We start from the raw sequence: 19,504 nt of genomic DNA on the forward strand, positions 1-19,504 counted from the left end.
AAAGGCCTACAAGTTACAGAAATGATTTTAAAAATTAAGCCGTTGGCTGGAGACAGATATATTCCTGAAAAGAAACAGACCAGCAATGCATGAAAAGCTCTCTTTACCACCAGAAGTTCCACCTGCTTTCTCCCAGGGTTCTATGGCTATAAGCAGAAACTGCCTTCAGGGTTCCTGGTTTTATTTCTTCAGAGCATTTTTAAATGCTGCCTTTCCCCAGTCACAGACTCAAAGGTGAGTTACGGTGCTGATTAAAACAGGCCACCACATCGTCATTAAAAGCACCACATCAACCACAAATTTATGCACAAAGTAAATAAAAGTAGTACACTAACAGCTACCAGTGATTCGGCAGTACACTCCGTACATTGAACTGAAAAGCCCTCCTAAGCAAGACAGCCTTGAAACCTTTGTGGAATGTTAACAACCTGGGCGCCCCCAAAACACCCATGAACGGTTAACTCTTCTAATCCACATGCAGAAAGCAATGGCAGGTAATCCCTGGCCAGCAGAACAGAGTTACTGCAAGGGTAAGGAAAGGCAGTCCCATGGGTCCCAGGCCATAGGTGAGAACCAGCCCCTCGAACTGAACTCAGGAATAATAAGGAGAGTTAGTTTTTATATGCCAATTTTCTCTCCTTTTAAGGATAATCAAGCCAGCTTACAATCACCTTCCCTTCCTCTCCTCACAACAGACACCCTGTGAGGTAGGTGGGGCTGAGGGAGTTCGGAGAGAACTAGCCCAAGGTCACCCAGCATGCTTCATGGGTAGGAGTGGGGAAACCAACCCTACCGGATTAGAGTCCGCCCCTCATGTGGAGGAGTGGGGAATCAAACCCAGTTCTCCAGATTACAGTCCACCACTCTTAACCACTACACCATGCTGGAATACAAAGGCAGCAAGGGCAATGTTCTTAAGCGGCGAATATTACATTGAGTGTCCACGTGGTCAAAACAGCCCATGAACCGCTACATTTTGCAACCACTGGAGCTACCAAATTGTCAAGGACAGCAGCCTGCAGAACATGTTACAGTAACCTCGAGATGGACTCATGATCAGTATGATTAGGTCAGCTGAGTCCAGGAAAGGGGACAATTTCTGTGCAGGACACAGTTGGAAAAATGCACTTATCCCACTGCGCCAACCAGCAAGAGAGAAATGTCCAACAGTCCCTCTAAATTCCAGACTGAGTCAGAGAGTGACAAACTCACTGTGTTGAGCACGGGGAGCCTCACACCCTCCGAGGCCCTGTCAGCCAGTATCACTTCGGTCTTCTCTGAATTCTTGTCTAATCTGAAACTAGCTCAATTGGAAGCTCTCTCGCTTTCAACGAAGAAAGCAAAGGTTATCAAGATACTTTATATGCTACTAGATTTCCACTTAACAGGTCACATTCTGTTTTCCCAGCATGATCATAAAAAAGATTGTTATGTCACCAAGTCACAGGATCTTTTTTTTTAAATCATGCCCATGTATAACATGACCCCCCAAAGTACTCAGCTTCGAACACTTTGCAGAGCTCTCATGGGAAAAGGAGCTCAAATCACATCCAAAGCAACCCTATTATCTTCTATGTTAAGTTAGGAAATCTGCTGCAGTCACAGTTTCATGAACACGGCACATATGCGGAGCATCCCCCGTCAAAAGGAAAAGGATACATTTCCATATGGGCAAAGAGCCTTGGCTTGGAGCAGATCTCTGTGGCTTTTTCCAGAATGGGTTGGCTATTTTTGCTCAACTAAATATTTTGCACGGCATTGTGAACAAAGATAAACCTTAAGCTGCTACCCGAGCAAATGCATTATGCAGCACCACACTCCTCAGCCTTCAGCACAAAACAGCATTAATGTTAAAGAAGAGAAGATCCATCCAGCGTAACTATTAAGCCACTTAGAAGCATGTGACATTTGCATTAGCAGCAGCCGCTACATCAGTTCAGGAAATTTCATAAAGTAAATTGCACTTCGCAAGCTTTAAAAACAAAACAATAAAATAGCCATACCTGTCTAACTAGAAAATTAATTTACAGCAAGGATGCCACAGCAAATTCAAATTAGCTAGCAATCCCCTAAAGGGCTGCATGTTCCTTCTCAGCCCATGCTGAAACAGATGAAAGGGAGGTGCTTCGGAGGACATCTGCCACCTTACCTTATGCAACTGTAGTGTTTGAATGTGCTGGCTGCTTTCTGGCATTCGAGGCACAATTGTATAGCCCCTGGATAATCCTCCTCCTGAGGGAAATAAACAAAGATTAAGAAACATACACACACACACACACAATCTCCTTTCTCCCAAACTGCTGGCACCATGTGAACAGGGGCAGCTCATCTGCACAAGTCTGCTTTTCCGGTTAGCTGCGCTTGTTGGTGCTAAGTTCAAAATGCAGGATCTGGCCAGAAAGCCAGCTACAACTGGCCTGCAGGTGCACCATTATGAGAGGCTGAGCAGTGTTCAAAGTTGCACAGAAGTTAAAACTCTGCCATGCATAGGCTTTCCTTTTAGTGCATTTCTGTTGTCGGAAGACGCTATCGTCTGTGCAGCTGTGGGCAAGTAGGGAGAGGTGTACCCACATGTCCTCTCCCAGAAAAATCCTGCCTTAAATAAAGGAAGAAATTGAAAGCCGAATTACCCAGCCTATGAAACTTCTAGAAAAGGATCAACCAGCATTTTCTGTTAAAAAGCAGTCAGGGCGTTACAATTTGGAGCAAAGCTGTGGCACTGGGAACAGAGGGATTTAGCCCGCTTCTCTCCACTTCTGCACCATTTCCCCAGTAAATCGCACACATAACACCCCCCTACAAGCTCTATTAGCTCCAACAGAAAAGACCTGGCTTTTTTTCTTTTCTTTTTTTTACTGTCAGGGCTAATGGCAGCTCAGAGGAGAGTAATAGGGAAAGTATTAAACATAGGCCTATTCACAGGCAGTAGACATAATCTAAAATTAAGCCACCTGTTCTAATGTTTTAAAAAACCAACTCTACTCCTACAAGAGTCACTGGAAAAGACAATCATGCTAGGAAAAGTTGAGGGAAGCATAAAAAGAGGAAGACCCAACAAGAGATGGATTGACTCACTAAAAGAAGCCACAGCCCTCAATTTGCAAGATCTGAGCAAGGCTGTTAAAGATACGACATTTTGGAGGACACTGATTCACAGGGTCGCCATGAGTCGGAAGCAGCACTTAACACACACTCCTTCATAACATTTAGTTCAACCCATAAGCTATCCTCTTACAGTACAAGGACCCCCCAGTTCCCTGCATGCCTTCCCAGCGCAGAAGGATCTCATCAGATGCCAGGTAAGGAAAGGGATGAGGGAGGTTCCTGATCACAGTAGAAGCTCCCCTCAGGGTCTGGACCTGGAAACCCTGAGGGGGGCAACAAGCTCTGAGAGGCTGTAGTGGAGAATTGATTTTCACAGAGCCATTAATTCAAAATTAATCAGTCATCTGAGAGAAGCGAGCAGTGTTTTAAGTCGATCTAGGCAGCCCTACTGAAGTACAGCAAAAGAAACTGAAGACTGGATGCAGTACATTATCCCCTGCTGTTCACTTCCCCTCCTTCTGACCACAGTAGTGACAGCTTCTCCTCTGGACAGGCACAGCTGCTACAGGTAATGTGGGCGAGTCATACAGCAGCCAGGCCTTACCCTTCCTCTTCAGAGACCTACAGTCTAGGATGGCAGCCATCAGCCTCTACTACATTCAGAAAGCATAAGAAAATGGCAGTCTTTCACCAACAATTAAATTCTGAGCTGAAGCATTCTTACCTCCAGCATCTCACTTAAGCGTACATCAGTCTGTTGCTGAAATTTTTAAAAAGAAGAAAGAGTCATTATTGCAAGTGGTGCTAAAAGCAAGATGTCTTGATAGATAGCCAGACACATGCTGTTCTCATACCAGAGTTTTTATTGTTCTCAGAGACTTGAGCAGCCCCATCAGCAACTGACGCTTTCGTTGGTTTGTGAGAAGGCCCAGGCTGGCTTGAGTAAAACCTTCCTTTGCAATATTCAGATGCCTGCAGAAGTAAACAATTTGGGGGGGGGGGGGAACCCACAGAAGTAAGACAAGTTATCATGGAAGTCAAAGTCTGAGTAATGGATTAGATGACAGTGTTCTAAATCAAAAAAGTGCCAATATAAAATACAGAACACCTGAATGATAGCCCTACGCCTAAAGGCAGATTAATCTCTTTACCACGTTCAAACAGGATTCCACAAAAATACAAGCTGCCCAATCTGGAGCACAATGTACAAACAGAACATCCTGTCTGCAAGGCCATTTAATAGAGGATGCTTCTAGAAGAGGTCTGTATGAAGAGCTCCTGCCTCAAACAGCTAGGTTAACCCTAGGACATGGGGGGTATAATATGACTAGGGTTTACAGAGATCTGAATAAGCACAGTATATTAGCCATGATACTGAGGGCAGAGATAACAAATAAAAATGGTGTTAAGATAATAACTATAAGCAGTTAATAACAGGAGTTAAGTAAAAAATTTCACTATACCGTCTTCCATTTGTGCAAATGACTGCAGCTAACTGAAGGCCAGTTTGTAACGATGTCACTCGTTCAAGTTCCTACAAAAACATAATGGCATCTAATTTATTTACTTAAGGATACAAAATCATTGTGTTAAAAAGGTGATGCTCTTCATTCTTCCTCAGAGCATCTTTTCCCAAAGCAAAGAGCCCATGCTGTCTTTTGCCCACTTCAGTGGACGAGGAAGTCCTTCAGAAAATCCCAGATGGCATCACCTTTGGATCTGCAGGAGTGTCCATTTGGAAACAGCTGTTTCCAACCATAAAAATTCTTGGCTTGGAAGCTCCCAATATTTTGTCATTTGTCATCGTGGTAGCCATTTTGTGGTTGGCTATACCCTCCATAACTGTTATTTTGTGGTGATGCCCACAAAATGTTCTCAGAATTCCAAAAGAGCCCAAAAGCTCAAAGTTGGGGAACCCCTATTCTTAAGCTTTTGTACTGAACTGTTTAATCAACCACTATATAGAGGAGATAAGAATTCAGGAGAATCTAAGAATTCAGGAGATGAATCCTAAGAATTCAGGAGATGAATCTTCTTTGGCATTGAAAACAGCCACTTCTTCAAATTATGAGGCTTTTTAAAGCGATAAGAACCTTAAAAAGGTAGCATTAATTGCTTGACATAATATCAAATAGTTCCCTATATATCTTCATGGAGGCTTGGATCCCACAGAAGATTTCCACAGATAGAAGGGATTTCTATCGGCAGAGCATGACATTCTCACCTCCCTACTTCTGCTGCAGCCCAAAATGCTCCCACGTTATGCTTCTGGAAGATAGGAGAACACCCCCCCCCCAGGAACATCATGAGGGGGGAATGACCAATCTGATGTGGGATGGGGAAGCAGTAGAAATCACCCTCCCTCTGCCCACAGAAATTTTCTGAGTTACATACAGATCATCCTTGACGAGAAGTACACACTTACTAGCTCCTCGACTTCCAACTTCAATACATGACTTACAGATGGCAAGACTAGAAAAGCTTAGTTTTCACCAGGACGCTACCAGCTTTCATTACCATTGGTAGCAGATGACAATCTCAGCCTTTCAATGGTCATCTTCCAGTTTGTTCTTTTCATGCCAAAGGAACCCTAAAAAACTTTCTAGTCAAGGGTCGATACCACATGCTTATAATATGCTTGACACATTTCAACTCAAATCAAGTAAAAAACACATTTGGTGTTCAGAAAGTATTCTTATCACCATGATAGGTTTTTAACAATCCCTTTGGGCCCATTAAACTGCCATCCTTCAGTGTACATCTAGGCACAGTACTATTTTTTAAAAACCAATACTCTGCTACTGCTACTAACATTAAATACCTATTTTATTTGTTTTATGTGTGGGTAATAACCCTCTTAGGAAATAAAAGCATTTAAAAGCCAATCACGCAAAACACTAAAGGCTAAGTTCCACATTATTCCCACCAGTTGCATTAGCATAAAGACATACCTGAAAGAAAAAAGCTAACCACAGACGTGTTATTCTTATAGTAAATATGGGATTTATCTCACCAACTCTCATGATGGGTTACAGTACTTAGCATCCATTAGCTCCTAGAGATGCCAAAGAAAATCACCTTTCTAGCAAAATGCCCATCAGTTACACAGGACTGGACTGACACTGAAAGAGGGCTCCATATACTAGGGTGACCTAATATCCCAAGGATATTTTGACTCCTGGAGATGGGTGTAGAAGAGAGTACATTAGCAGGTACAGCTGATCAAAGGGTAAGAAAAGTTGCAGCCCCTTAAGTCCCATACAACTGGAGTGGTGGATTCTTATCTGGAGTGGTGGATTCTGATCTGGAGAACCAGATTTGATTCCCCACTCCTCCACATGAGCGGCAGAGGCTAATCTGGTGAACTGGATTTGTTTCCCCACTCCTACACACAAAGCCAACTGGGTGACCTTGGGCTAGTCACACTCTCTCAGCCTCACCTACCTCACAGGGTGTCTGTTGTGGGGAGGGGAAAGGAAGGTGATTGTAAGCTGGTTTGAGTCTCCCTTAAGTGGTAGAGAAAGTCGGCATATAAAACCAACTCTTCTTTTTCTTCAACAGATGTGTGTTGTCTTCACATGTGTAGTAAACACTTTGCCAGCATGGTGTAGTGGTTAAGAGTGGTGGTATGGAGTGGTGGACTCTGATCTGGAGAACTGGGTTTGATTCCCCACTCCTCCACATGAGCGGTGGATGCTAATCTAGTGAACCGGGTTGGTTTCCCCACTCCTCCACATGAAGCCAGCCGGGTGACCTTGGACTCAGCCTCACCTACCTCACAGGGTGTCTGTTGTGGGGAGGGGAAGGGAAGGTGATTGTAAGCTGGTTTGAGTCTCCCCTAAGTGGTAGAGAAAGTCGGCATATAAAACCAACTCTTCTTTTTCTTCCTACTAAAAGGTATAGGTACCCAAGCCCTCATTTGTATCTGGTTGCCTTACAGCATATGGAGCCTAAGAAAGAAGAGGAATGAAAGGGTCTGCCCATCACCCCTCATAAGGGTGATTTCTCAGTGGACGCCAAGCCACACAGTGCCAAGGGCAAGATTCACAGTGGTGCCATCGTTGCCACATTTTGTTCTTTGGGATACCATAGTGATTGGACAGGGCACCTGGATGCAGAGGAAGACAATATCCTATACCTAGGCTATTCTAACTATATTTCTGTGAAAGACATTCCTTCCATGGAAAAACTGACAGGCCAGTTCATAGGAACCAACATCTATCTTCATTTCATGGGTCACAAAGTATGAAGGAGACAGGACTGAATTGTACTTTCAGAAGACAGAAAACTGGAAAATTACCAGGGATATAAAAAGGAAATTGTCTTCCTGTCCCTACAGCAATACTTCATCATCTTTGGGATGCGTTAGAGCCCTTAAAAAGACTTAAAAGTCCGATTCTGTCGTTAAGAGTCATCTTAGATACAAGTGTTCTGACCCCACAAGTTACTTTCACTAGGCCAGTGAAGAAAATTGTGGTGTATTAACAGGAAATATTTGTGGTAATCATACATTGATGAAAATGGCCCAAGGGCACTGTTGCTAGGATCAAGCAAAGCTTTCAGAATAGATGTGCCACATATTTCTGAGATTAAAACTACAATTTCCTGTTCACTAAAGCATGCACAATTGCAGCTAATGGAATTGTGGATGAATTGAAGCAACATTCGCCACGGCACTTGACAGATCACACAATGCTTTTACTGTCATACACGTCACCCCCAGCCCACCCCATTCATTGCCTTACCTTCACATAAGCAGGCTGTTTTTCAAGTATCAAGTCAGCTACCTTTTTGGAGACCTTAAAGAAAATATTAAGGTGAGGAACAATTCACGGGGAATTTGGAATTTTAGCAAAATGATTTTGCCTCAAGTGCACTGAAGAGCAGCAGAAATTTTTAATAAACCACCAGTTGCATCAGACATTCTTTAAAAATTGTCAGCAATAAACTCATTGTAATAAAATATTTGCAAGTCTAAGTGGTAAACAATGACCATAATTCACTAAACTCCAAGAACAAGCAGAATTACAGACCTTCTCTGGAAATTAGCAGCCGTACTGAAAATAACCTAAGGCGACCCAGGACAATGAAGCTTAATATAGCCTGTTTACCATGTTATTAGTGCATAATCATAAATGATTCACCTTTAAAGGAGGTTTAAATAAATGCGCTTTTTAAAAGTAACTGTACTACCCTGGAAGCAATTTACACAATGCAGCAATTAATATTTGCATGCTACTCATAATTTATTATTTTCCCTTTAATGTTGTTTCATGAATATGAAACAATTACATCTTGTGTTCAGCTAGCACTGATCTCCATAAGCATCTTTGAGCTGTCATACAAAGTTCAAGAAAAGACATAGAATTAAGTACATTTTATTCTCAGTCTCAAGACATTCATTTCTGCAAGTCAGCCCGTGCCATGAAGACTTTGGTGTGCATCCAGCAAAGAGCAGGACTCTCCACTTAACATAAAGGCCATGCTGGATCAAACCAAGGCCCATCAAGTCCAGCAGTCTGTCCACACAGTGGCCAACCAAGTGCCTCTAGGTAGCCTACAAACAAGACGACAGCAGCAGCATCCTGCCTGTGTTCCACAGCACCTAATAGAACAGGCATGCTCCCTTGATACTATTCAGGTTTGCATCATGACTAGTATTCATTTTGACTAGTAGCCATGAAAAGCCTTATCCTCCGCTTCCCTCATCATGACCCCTCTCTCACACACACACAGTAGAAATACCTACAGAAGTCAAGGGATGGTTAAGTAAAGCAAATCAGATAACTCAAGCAAAGCAAAGCCCCAAACTACAGCCCAGTCAGCAAGGCTAGACAATCTGAACTGAGTTTGAAGGACCCATCGATAGCACTGCACTGTGGAAGCAGTGTGGGATCAATTGCTTGTTTCATCCTTCAGATTTTGTGCCCACATCACTGGTGAGGCTTCTCTTGCCACAGGGAATGCCACGTAATGCCAGCTAAAGAAAGAGGAAGCAAAGAACGGAGCCAGAGAAGCATGCACCCCCCAAAGGGTCACAGAAGAAAATAGGAACCTGCTTGCAACACCCTACTTGCCATAGACATGGACCAACGCTGAAGAGTTTTGTACGCAGTGGTCCAACAGCCGACCCTACACTGATTTGCAGGACTACAGCACATTTGTTCTTTCAGTTACAGATAGACTAGAAGCACACCGTTGTCCCCCAGTATGTCATTATGCATTTATCACATACTTCAGCAGTTGCAGTGTATGAAAAGGCAGGGCAGTACTCTGCATGACCATTTAGTATTCATGAACATGCAGTTACACTCCTGCGCACGAGGAACAAACTCCAACCTCTCCTTAGACCTTTCAAGTGGGAACTGAACTTTCAAGGATGTTAGCAATGAGCCATTCGTGGGTACAATCAGGGAGAAAATAGGGACAGTGATCTGGAACAGACAAAGAAAGAGTGGGAACACCACCTTTACCAGCTGGAACAGACAAAGAAAGAGTGGGAACACTACCTTTTCCTCATTTTCCTGAGGACTGGAGAACCCCCCTCCCTCCTGTTCAGGTTCCTAAGGAGCTTGGGCATACACTAGAAGCACAAGCCAAGACTATGGCACACAGCCAATGCCTTTGGGTAGGCCAGCAAATGAATCCAGGACCAGCCCAAGATGTAATTTGCTGTTTTGTTGGTTTACGTATATAGTGGGTTTCCCCCTCCCTGGCTGTAAGCTGCGTTGGGTCCCTTCAGGCAGAAAGCAGGGCACAAATGAATAAATGATCAATCACTGAAACATCAGAAATGTCCCAGGTAGATGGGGGCAGTTGGAGCATTTAGAAGTATACACAAAGACAGAAGCAGAGCTCAGGAAAATGGAGATGTGTGAGAGCTGCTTTAAATTGCCAGGCCGCACTGAATTTGCAGAACCTCATTTAAGTTCAAGGCAGCTATCTTTTTTGCTTTCAGCGGAAGAATTAACAACCTCATGGGGGGTGGGGGGAGCACCCAGTCTACTTACAGCTGCTTGTTGCTGCTTTAATTTGTCTCTGTACTCTTCCAGTTCTTGCAGACTAAACACGGGGGGCAGCTTCTGTATGCAAAGCACAAATAAAAATATTCACGCATAAGGCCACTCAATAGTTGGATTACTTAGAGATCACTGAGCACTAGGGGATGACACCTACCCTGACCACCAGGTATCTTAGTCTACCAAGCAACAGAAGAGGTGCCTCGGATATTTTAAGGACAGAGGAAAAATACAGATCCCATCGAGAGTACATCATCTACTTGCCTGGTCCCTTTAACTGGAGATGCCGGGGATTGAATTAAATTAAAGAGTTGTGAATGAAATCCTTTTGCACAAGTAGAATTCCAAGAAAGGGTAAAAAGAAGGCTCACTAGAGCTTAGGGGGTTCACAAGTACCATCTACTTATGAAGTTATCAACAGTTAAAAGTTTTTACAGCTAAAGGTCATTTTTGCTCTGAACAGCCTGGACTTAATGAACATTAGTGAAGACAACAAGAACAACCAAACTTGGTGACACCATAACCTTGCACTGCAAAGAGAAAAGGTCGCACCTCTTGACTTTTTAAACTTATGTCAGGAGCGGGAACCTCCCTCCTTATATCACCAGCACTGAAACTGACATTTCTGACAAGGCTACTCTCCCTTTTCTTTTGTCATCATCCTGTTCCCACTGTCATCCCTCCAGAACACGACTCCCAATGAAGAACAAGAGAAAGCTGTCTCTACCTTGCGCGTGATAGCAGGAGTGGCAGCCACTTAGTCAGACTCCGCAACTCCCCTTCCTCCCCACCCCCCCATACATTTGCAGAGAAGGTGGGAGAAAGCAGATTAAAAGGGAAGAAAAAGCGGTGCTCAAATCATCAGACTGCAACGGCATCACCAGGAGGCTGAGCAAGGGCACCGTCCCTTAATTTCCCGGCCGGGCTTAGGGATGCCACCACCCCCATCCCATGCTTGGGTAGGGTTGCCAGGTCCCTCTTCGCCACCAGGTCCCTCTTCGCCACTAAAAGTACTGAGGAATGTCTTTGGAAACAGTGTTCCAATTCAGAGAATGAGAAAATGCTGATGTGATGTGGCAGCTAGGGTGGCTGGACTGACACTAGGAGGACCCAGGTTCAATCTCCACTTGGCCATGAAACCCACTGAGTAGCCTTGGGTCAGCCACCCTCCCAGCCTAATCTTCCTCACAAGACTGCTAGGCGAATGAAAAGGGGTAGGGAGTACTATGCACACCACTTCAAGCTCCCTGGAAGAATGGCAGGATAAAAAAATGTAATAAGCTTCTCTTACCTCCAACTCGTACTTAACAACATCAAAGGAATCGTTGGAAAAATAGACGTCTTCAATGCTGTTAATTATTTCTTGCTGTGCCTGAGGATCAGTTGGTTGTTCCCGAAGCTCTCTAAGTTCCTCCTTAACACAGAATACGTGGAAATAAAGTGTTACAACATTTAGAGAGCAAGCATTCAAAAGGCCATTTACAACAAATATCATGAAAAGGGCTTGGTTACAACAACAAAACACCGACACTTCTTACTGTTTTGAATAAAGAAATGGGTCATTCTCATCATCGTGTGTCAAAGCCTCTTTCTTTCCTAGGGCAGGATGCCCTGACCCCATTACCTGAATCTTTGCAGGACAACCATAATAAATGTCACCTACTCTTACTAGCAACAGAGCCAGTAAAAGAAGCTGGGACTCTCTACCACTTAAGGAAGCATCAAACCACCTCACAATCCTTCCCTTCTCCACAACAGACACCTTGTGAGGAAGGTGAGGCTGAGAGATCTCTAAGAGAGCTGTGACTAGTCCAAGGTCACCCAGCTGGCTTCGTGAGTAGGAGTGGGGAAACCAACCCGGTTCACCAGATTAGCCTCCACCGCTCATGTGGAGGAGTGGGGAATATAACCCAGTTCTCCAGATTAGAGACCACCGCTTCAAACCACTGCTCTTAACCACTAAACCACAAGATATTGGCACTGGGCTTCTAGGGAAGGTGCACCAGTATTAAAAGCAAGACAAGAGAACTCCGTCATCAACATATTCTCTCTTGCTGTTGCTATGACAAATGGGCATACAGCCATAGCCAATTTTTATAGCTTCTCACATGAGAAGCAAGTCTAATCTTAGCCTAGGCGTGACAGCATATATTACAAACACATGTGTTATTGTGAAGGATGGCACTTACAGAACAGGCCTACCAATGAGTTATCTTATTCTTCATGGACTGCTGAGGATCTTTCTGCTAGAGATGTCACACCAAAAGAAAGCTAAAGAGATTCTTAGCCCAATATATTATTAGCACAACAGAGCACCGGCATGGCATAGTGGTTAGAGTGTCAGACCCAGGTTTGAATTGCCACTTTGCCATGGAAGCTTGCTAAATAACTTTGGGCCAGTCACACATTCTCAGCCTAACCTACCCGCACAAGATGTATTTCTTTAGAAAAATCTTTATGCTGCCTCTCTTGGAATCTGCCCAAGATGGCTTACAAAATAAAAATAATAAGAACGAAACATTAAAAGATAGCAATTAAAGTCTAGCGTTAAAAAAACCCAGTCCAGCACAAAAACACAGAACACAAAACACACCACACCCAGCTTAAAAGAACCGTTCCAGGCTAAAATAGTGTTAAAAGGCCAACTACTTAATTAAAGGCCTGGGTGAACAGGAACATGTGGTGCGGCACCTACAAAAAAGAAACCTAGGTGCAGGCACGCCTCAAGGAGAAAAGAATTCTGTAAATGAGGTGCCACCACAGACAAGGCCTAGTCTTGGATTGCCACCCACTTCACCTCTGAGGACAGGGACAAAGAGAACAGGGCTTGATAGGTATATCTTAATTAGCAGGCTGGACAATATGGGAGGAGGCAATAATAGTAGGTAATTACCAGCTGGAGAGCCAGTGTGGTGTAGTGGTTAAGGTGTCGGACTGCAGGTTCAAATCCCCACTCGCGCCATGGAAACTTGCTGAGTGACCTTGGGCCAGTCACACACTCTCAGCCTCAACCCTGGCAAGTATTTGGATGGGAGACCTCCAAGGAATACCAGGAGTGTTTGCAGGCAATGACAAACCACCTCTGAATGTCTCTTGCCTTGAAAACCCTATGGGGTCGCAATAAATCAGCTGTGACTTGATGGCAAAAAAAAAAACCAAAAACAAATTACCAGCAGAGGACCAGCTTAAAGCCCAGCTCTTGCCAGAGACGCAAGCTGAAGGGCAAGAGCCAAAGGACTGGGGCTCATGCTTGGGGGGCCTCAGGAGCTATGACAGAAGACCTCAGGATTACATGAAGCTGCAACCAGAGTGGGAGGCTGAAGAGTGGCAGAAGACAGACTACTGTATCTTCCTGTAAGCAGCCAGCAGCAGCTGGCTGCCATTGGCAGGATTTTATATTATGTGTATGGGTGACCGTGCATCAGGGGGAGGAGGAAGTGGTGCCACAACTGAATTGGGGAAAATTGTGAGAAAATGTAGGAGACAAGAATGCTGTTGTAAGCCCCGTTAGGTTCCCATTGGGGACAAAAACAGGGTATTAATAAAGACATCCAGGTTTGATTTACACAAAACGATTCAAGAAATATTTTTGGCATCTTCCTCTCTACTAGGATCTAAGAGGATGCTGGTTCCAGAGGTTTTTCCTCCCCCACTGCTTTGCTTCCCTAGTCGGGGGCACCCTTCTCTCCCATCCTGCCAGCATCAACACTAGGAGGCTAGAAGAGAAGTCAGCTACTACCACAGGGCAGCACCAGGCTTTCTCCTCTTTCTTTTCTGCTCTTAAGACGGGGGTGGAAGAAAAAGAACACGGGTTAGGGAATGGGCAATCCTTGAAAACAGGATTGTCCTAAAGGGGCAATCTCCCATAATACTAGAACGCGGGGTCATCTGCTAAAGCTGGAGGGTGAAAGATTCAAAACAGATAAAAGGAAGTATTTTTTCACACCATGCATAGTTAAATTGTGGAACTCCCTGCCCCCAAATGTGGTGATGGCTGCCAACTTGGAAGGCTTTAAGAGGGGAGTGGACATGTTCATAGACGATAGGGCTATCCATGGCTACCAGTCAATACTAGTCATGATGCATACCTATTATCTCCAGGATCAGAGGAGCATGCCTATTATCTTAGGTGCTGTGGACCACAGGCAGGATGGTGCTGCTGCAGTCATCTTGTTTTGGCACCTGGTTGGCCCCTGTGTGAACAGACTGCTGGACTTGATGGGCCTTGGTCTGATCCAGCAGGGCTTTTCTTATGAATAAATGGACTGTAACTATTCAAGTGGTGTTTGTCAAAGAAATAAGGGGTTCTATCTGATGGTGTGGGAGAGGTATCTTAGTGCTTTTGATTCATCTCAGCAACGCAAGACACAAAAAGGATAAAAACCTCACATGAAAAGAGTGATAGTGTGTGTTAATGTGCTATGTCTTTTCACACCTCATCTAATTTTCAGAATTAAATAAAATATTCCTCCGAAATGTTCCAGCACGTTTCAGACTTCAGTCGATGGCTTTGTTAAATTGCCACCTTGTGGAGTATATATGAACTTCAGTTATAAACAAAGTCATTTGAGGTCTTGGTTTCTAACACAGAGCTAAGGATGAAATAAGCTTCCACAGATCAGGATCTACAGCGAGGGGAAAAAAGTATTTGATCCCCTGCTGATTTTGCCCATTTGCCCTCTGACGAAGAAATGACCAGTCCATAATTTTAATGGTAGGTTTATTGTAGCTGTGAGAGACAGAATAACAGGAAAAACCCCAGAAACCCAGAAGACAAAAGTCATGATGTGCATTATAATGAGTGAAATAAGTATTTGATCCCTTTGCAAAAGATGACTTAGTACTTGGTGGCAAAACCCTTGTTGGCAATTACAGAGGTCAGACGTTTCTTGTAGGTGGCCATCAGGTTTGCACACATCTCAGGAGGTATTTTGTCCCACTCTTCTTTGCAGATCCTCTCCAAGTCAGTAAGAATTTAAGGCTGATGTGTAGCTACTCAAACCTTCAGCTCCCTCCACAGATTTTCGATGGGATTAAGGTCTGGAGACTGGCTAGGCCACTCCAGGACCTTAATGTGCTTCTTCTTGAGCCACTCCTTTGTTGCCTTGGCCATGTGTTTTGGATCATTGTCATGCTGGAATACCCATCCTCGACCCATTTTCAATGCCCTGACTGAGGGAAGGAGGTGCTCACCCAAGATTTGACGATACATGGTCCCATCCATCGTCCCTTCGATGCGGTAAAGGCGTCCTGTCCCCTTAGCAGAAAAACACCCCCAAAGCATAATATGTCCCCCTCCATGTTTGACGGTGGGGATGGTGTTCTTGGGGTCGTAGGCAGCATTCCTCCTCCTCCAAACACGGTGAGTTGAGTTGATGCCAAAGAGCTCGATTTTGGTCTCATCTGACCACAACATTTTCACCCAGTTCTCCTCTGGGTCATTCAGATGTGCATTGGCAAACTGCAGACGGGCCTGTACATGTGCTGTCTTGAGCAAGGGGACCTTGCGGGCTCTGCAAGATCTCAGTCCTTCACGGCGTAGTGTATTACCAACTGTTTTCATGGTGACTATGGTCCCAGCTGCCCTGAGATCATTGACAAGTTCCCCCCCGTGTAGTTCTGGGCTGCTTCATCACCGTTCTCATGATCATTGCAACTCCACGAGATGAGATCTTGCATGGAGCCCCAGACCGAGGGAGGTTGACAGTTAGGGTTAGGGTTGTCACCTTCTTACCAAGCTGCTTGGCAATAGTCTTGTAGCCCAGTCCAGCCTTGTGCAGGTCTACAATCTTGTCCCTGACATCCTTGGACAGCTCTTTGGTCTTGGTGGCTAGTTTGGAATCTGATGGATTGATTGCTTCTGTCGACAGCAGAACCCTAACCCTAATCTGGCTGGTTGATAGGGGATCAAATACTTATTTCACTCATTATAATGCACATCAATCTCTGACTTTTGTCTTCTGGGTTTCTGGGGTTTTTCCTGTTGTTATTCTGTCTCTCAGCGCTACAATAAACCAACCATTAAAATTATGGACTGGTCATTTCTTCGTCAGAGGCAAACGGGCAAATTTAGCAGGGGATCAAATACTTTTTCCCCTCACTGTATAGAGCTTAGTGACACTTACTAGGGCATTTCTGGGGGAGTGAAATTTCAGGAACCAGAGATCCTAGACATGCATGAAAATTTGACAGCAGGGTGTTTTAAACTAAATTCAAATAAGGATTGGGTTTTTAAAAAAATTAAAATATGATTACAAATATGAATTATGGATTGATACTACTCATGAGGCATACCTATTCTCTCCAGGATCAGAGGAGCATGCCTATTGTATTAGGTGCCATGGAACAGAGGAAGGATGCTGCTGCAATTGTCTTGTTTGTGGGCTTCCCAGAGGCATCTGGTCGGCCACTGTGTGAACAGACTGCTGGACTTGATGGGCCTTGGTCTGAACCAGCATGGCTTTTCTTATGTTCTTATTTTGAACATCACTACTAAAGCATCTTTTCCATTCTGCTTCTTTCTTGTGGAAATGGAGCCAGCGATTCTAAGTTTTCACACCATTTGCCACATACTAAACTATTTGCATGCAACTCGCACATTGTCAACCTGCCCTGTGTGTCAGTAAATTAACATTCTATATTAACCATATGATATGCATAAATGACACATGCATTACCAAATTCAACTGAAGCAACAAAACTAGCAACAAAAATATAACCAGAGAAACCGGGTAGGGAACATCACCCCATCCTGACCTTTAACCAGTTCTCTGCAAACAAGGAAGGTGTCTTGTCAAGCAACGTACAGATAACCTGGCGCAGGGCAACAACGGCATTGCTGTGCCTTCTGTTGTCCTCACGCACAGTGGCGCTGTGCATTTCCCACACATTTTTTCCAAACAATTACATTTGCAGAATGCCACACTCACAAGAAAGCAACTTAGCTTTCCCAGCTCTGCAATAACTATCTTTTTCCTGTCATAGCATATTAGAGCTGTCAAGGGTGAACAACGACACAAAAATTTCATTATGGTTTACAGCAGGGGTGGGGAACGTCAGGCCCGGGGGCCGTTTAAGGCCCGCGAAATCATTTGGTCTGGCCCTTTGTGGGTCCTGGCAGATCTCTAGCTCAGAAGGATCTAAGACTGGCGATCTGCCCCTCCCGTGGACAGGAATAGCCTCTATTCAAGGCGGATGTGAGTTTGTTTTGCCGAGAAAAGGAATCCTTTTTCTCCCTTGCAGAAGAGTTGTTAGCTATGGAGCTGCTAGGACTGCCCAAGAAACTATGTTATCCCTTTCCCACCCGGGCCGTGGGGCTTAGTTGGCTAATTTTTAAGTTGATAATTTTGTATGGCCCGCGAATGATGTTATAAATATCCAAATGGCCCTTGGTGGAAAAAAGGTTCCCCACCCCTGGTTTACAGCGTTCCCTCTGGTCTACAGAGCTCCAGAAAGATTTAATTAACAGTCCCTTAAGATGTTTATCATAAGCTACTCAGGGTGTGCAAGATGTTTACTTATTCTCTTCTTTGTTTTAAGCATAGATATCAATGACAAATATACAACAAGGCTGACTTTGCTTTGTTTTCAGAAAACTCTTCCTTCGAGAAGGGTCTCCCTAGGGACCCCAGTCAGAGAAATAAGAATTGTCTAGTGGACAGTGGTGACCTGAATCAAAATCCTATCATTAAGAGATATGTGTGTGACCAATGCCAAATGCAGGCATTCAGCCTCCAAACATATTGTGAGGGGAGGAAGAAGAGTTTAAAAAGCAAGTGTAAAACTGGCAAGCAATTCAAAGCGACCTGGGAAGGAAAGGTCTGCCTAGTTGCTGGCGGCATTGTCAGAAATACCCTTCAATAAGTACAATATTGGTACTGCCTCAAACAGATGTGTATAATAACCATGCTTTCTAGAGTAAGAACCAATAGGATTTCATTTTTGACAACCACCATAGTTAGCAGTCTGACTGCAGGAAAGCAATTATTTACAGACCAAAACACTTGCTAGAAAGACATTAACTGGGTGGATTAGCTATGTCTGCACATTCAGACCATGAAGAAGACAGTGTCAAGAAGAACCCTAAGACTTATCTGGTTGAAAAAGAAGCCCCAAATATGCCTACACCATAAGTATTTTTAAAGAAACAGATAGAGAACATGATTTACAGAAAAGGAATGAATGCTAACATCTCCACTCTTCCTTACAGGCCTCCCAAAAGAAATCCAACAGATAATCAAAAAAGGATCTCTCACCCTGTTGATTTTATGCTTTCCTACAGAGCAACACTAATTTCATGGTTGCACACAAGTTTATTTTTTTAAAGCCCAAAGAAAGGACTGAAATAACTAACAAATCAGCTACTAGGAAAAAAATAAACCAGTCAATGGTAGCAAAATGCAATGAAAATGATGAGATTTTGAGACTGTGCTGCTTCCTATCAAAAATCAAACTCTAGCTTTAATTTTGGTCAGTCACTGAGTTTTTCTTCCCAGCCTGCCGTATTCTTCTTACCCCAACTACTTAGTCCACATTGCTAACTACTGTAATAAGAAGGGCAACAGAAGATGACGTTTCAGAACTGGTGGAAATGGCGAAATTAACTGCAATGATAAGCCAAAGAGATAATGAACAATTTATGAGAGAATGGGAGGCATGGAAGATACGGTATATTGTGAACAAAAATTGCACTTGGGGAAATTAGAAGGTTATTCATTGATCTGATCCATTATGTATTCATTTATCAGTTGCAATTTAGATTCTTAAAGAGGGTCAGTACTATAAACGAAAGAAATATATGAATATATTTTGAAGTAGAGGGAGGTGATGGGGAAGCCAGTATATAATTTGTTATGTACTTTTAACAACACTATAAGGATTTTACTTCATGATTTGTTTCATAAATGTTGTTAATTGGATGTTAAATTTACTTTATTTTGAAAAATCAATAAAAATATTTATTAAAAAAAAGAAAGAAGACGACGTTTCAGGTAGTTCACCCCAATCTGTTTACTCAGCCTGTTCCTTGCATTTGTGGAAGATGCAGGATTTACTGTAAAAAAAAATGGAAAACTATCTTTCATTCTATAAGAATAAACTTCACAAAGTAAGGGCATCATGAACCAAGATTATAAGCAGAGGTGGAAAAAAGCATATTCTTGTATTACATTTTATATCCACCTTTCTTCCATGGAACTCCAAGTAAAGACAAAGTGCTCCCTTTGGTCAGTGAGCCGTACCCGTCGCTACTTAGCTTCTGCAGAGTTGTTGTATTTAGACCATCCTTGCGGAACCCCTCAAAGAACTGGGTAAAAGAGTTGATCTCAGCTGATGGACTATACGGCAGATCTCCTCCACTCTGCTGGTCTAGAGGGCCCAGGGCCACCGGTTACTGGGAAAGCACATGAGATGGTATCTGCTTCCCTTTCTGGAAACTGCAA

The 19,504-nt window shown here is 43.6% G+C and overlaps 1 protein-coding gene across 1 annotated transcript in view; it reads right to left on the minus strand.

The window, feature by feature from the left end:
- Positions 1-19,504, minus strand: part of VPS50 (VPS50 subunit of EARP/GARPII complex) — a 98,546-nt gene that overhangs the window by 69,601 nt on the left and 9,441 nt on the right. Inside the window, exons 3-9 of the mRNA XM_056857582.1 lie at positions 11,356-11,478; positions 10,056-10,127; positions 7,791-7,844; positions 4,509-4,579; positions 3,900-4,017; positions 3,770-3,805; positions 2,150-2,232 (exon numbers count right to left, since the gene is read on the minus strand). Of these exons, the coding sequence (XP_056713560.1) occupies positions 2,150-2,232; positions 3,770-3,805; positions 3,900-4,017; positions 4,509-4,579; positions 7,791-7,844; positions 10,056-10,127; positions 11,356-11,478 (557 nt within the window). The remainder of the gene's footprint in view (positions 1-2,149; positions 2,233-3,769; positions 3,806-3,899; positions 4,018-4,508; positions 4,580-7,790; positions 7,845-10,055; positions 10,128-11,355; positions 11,479-19,504) is intronic.

The sequence above is a fragment of the Euleptes europaea genome, chromosome 11, assembly GCF_029931775.1.
Source record: "Euleptes europaea isolate rEulEur1 chromosome 11, rEulEur1.hap1, whole genome shotgun sequence".
Taxonomy (NCBI): Eukaryota; Metazoa; Chordata; class Lepidosauria; order Squamata; family Sphaerodactylidae; genus Euleptes; species Euleptes europaea.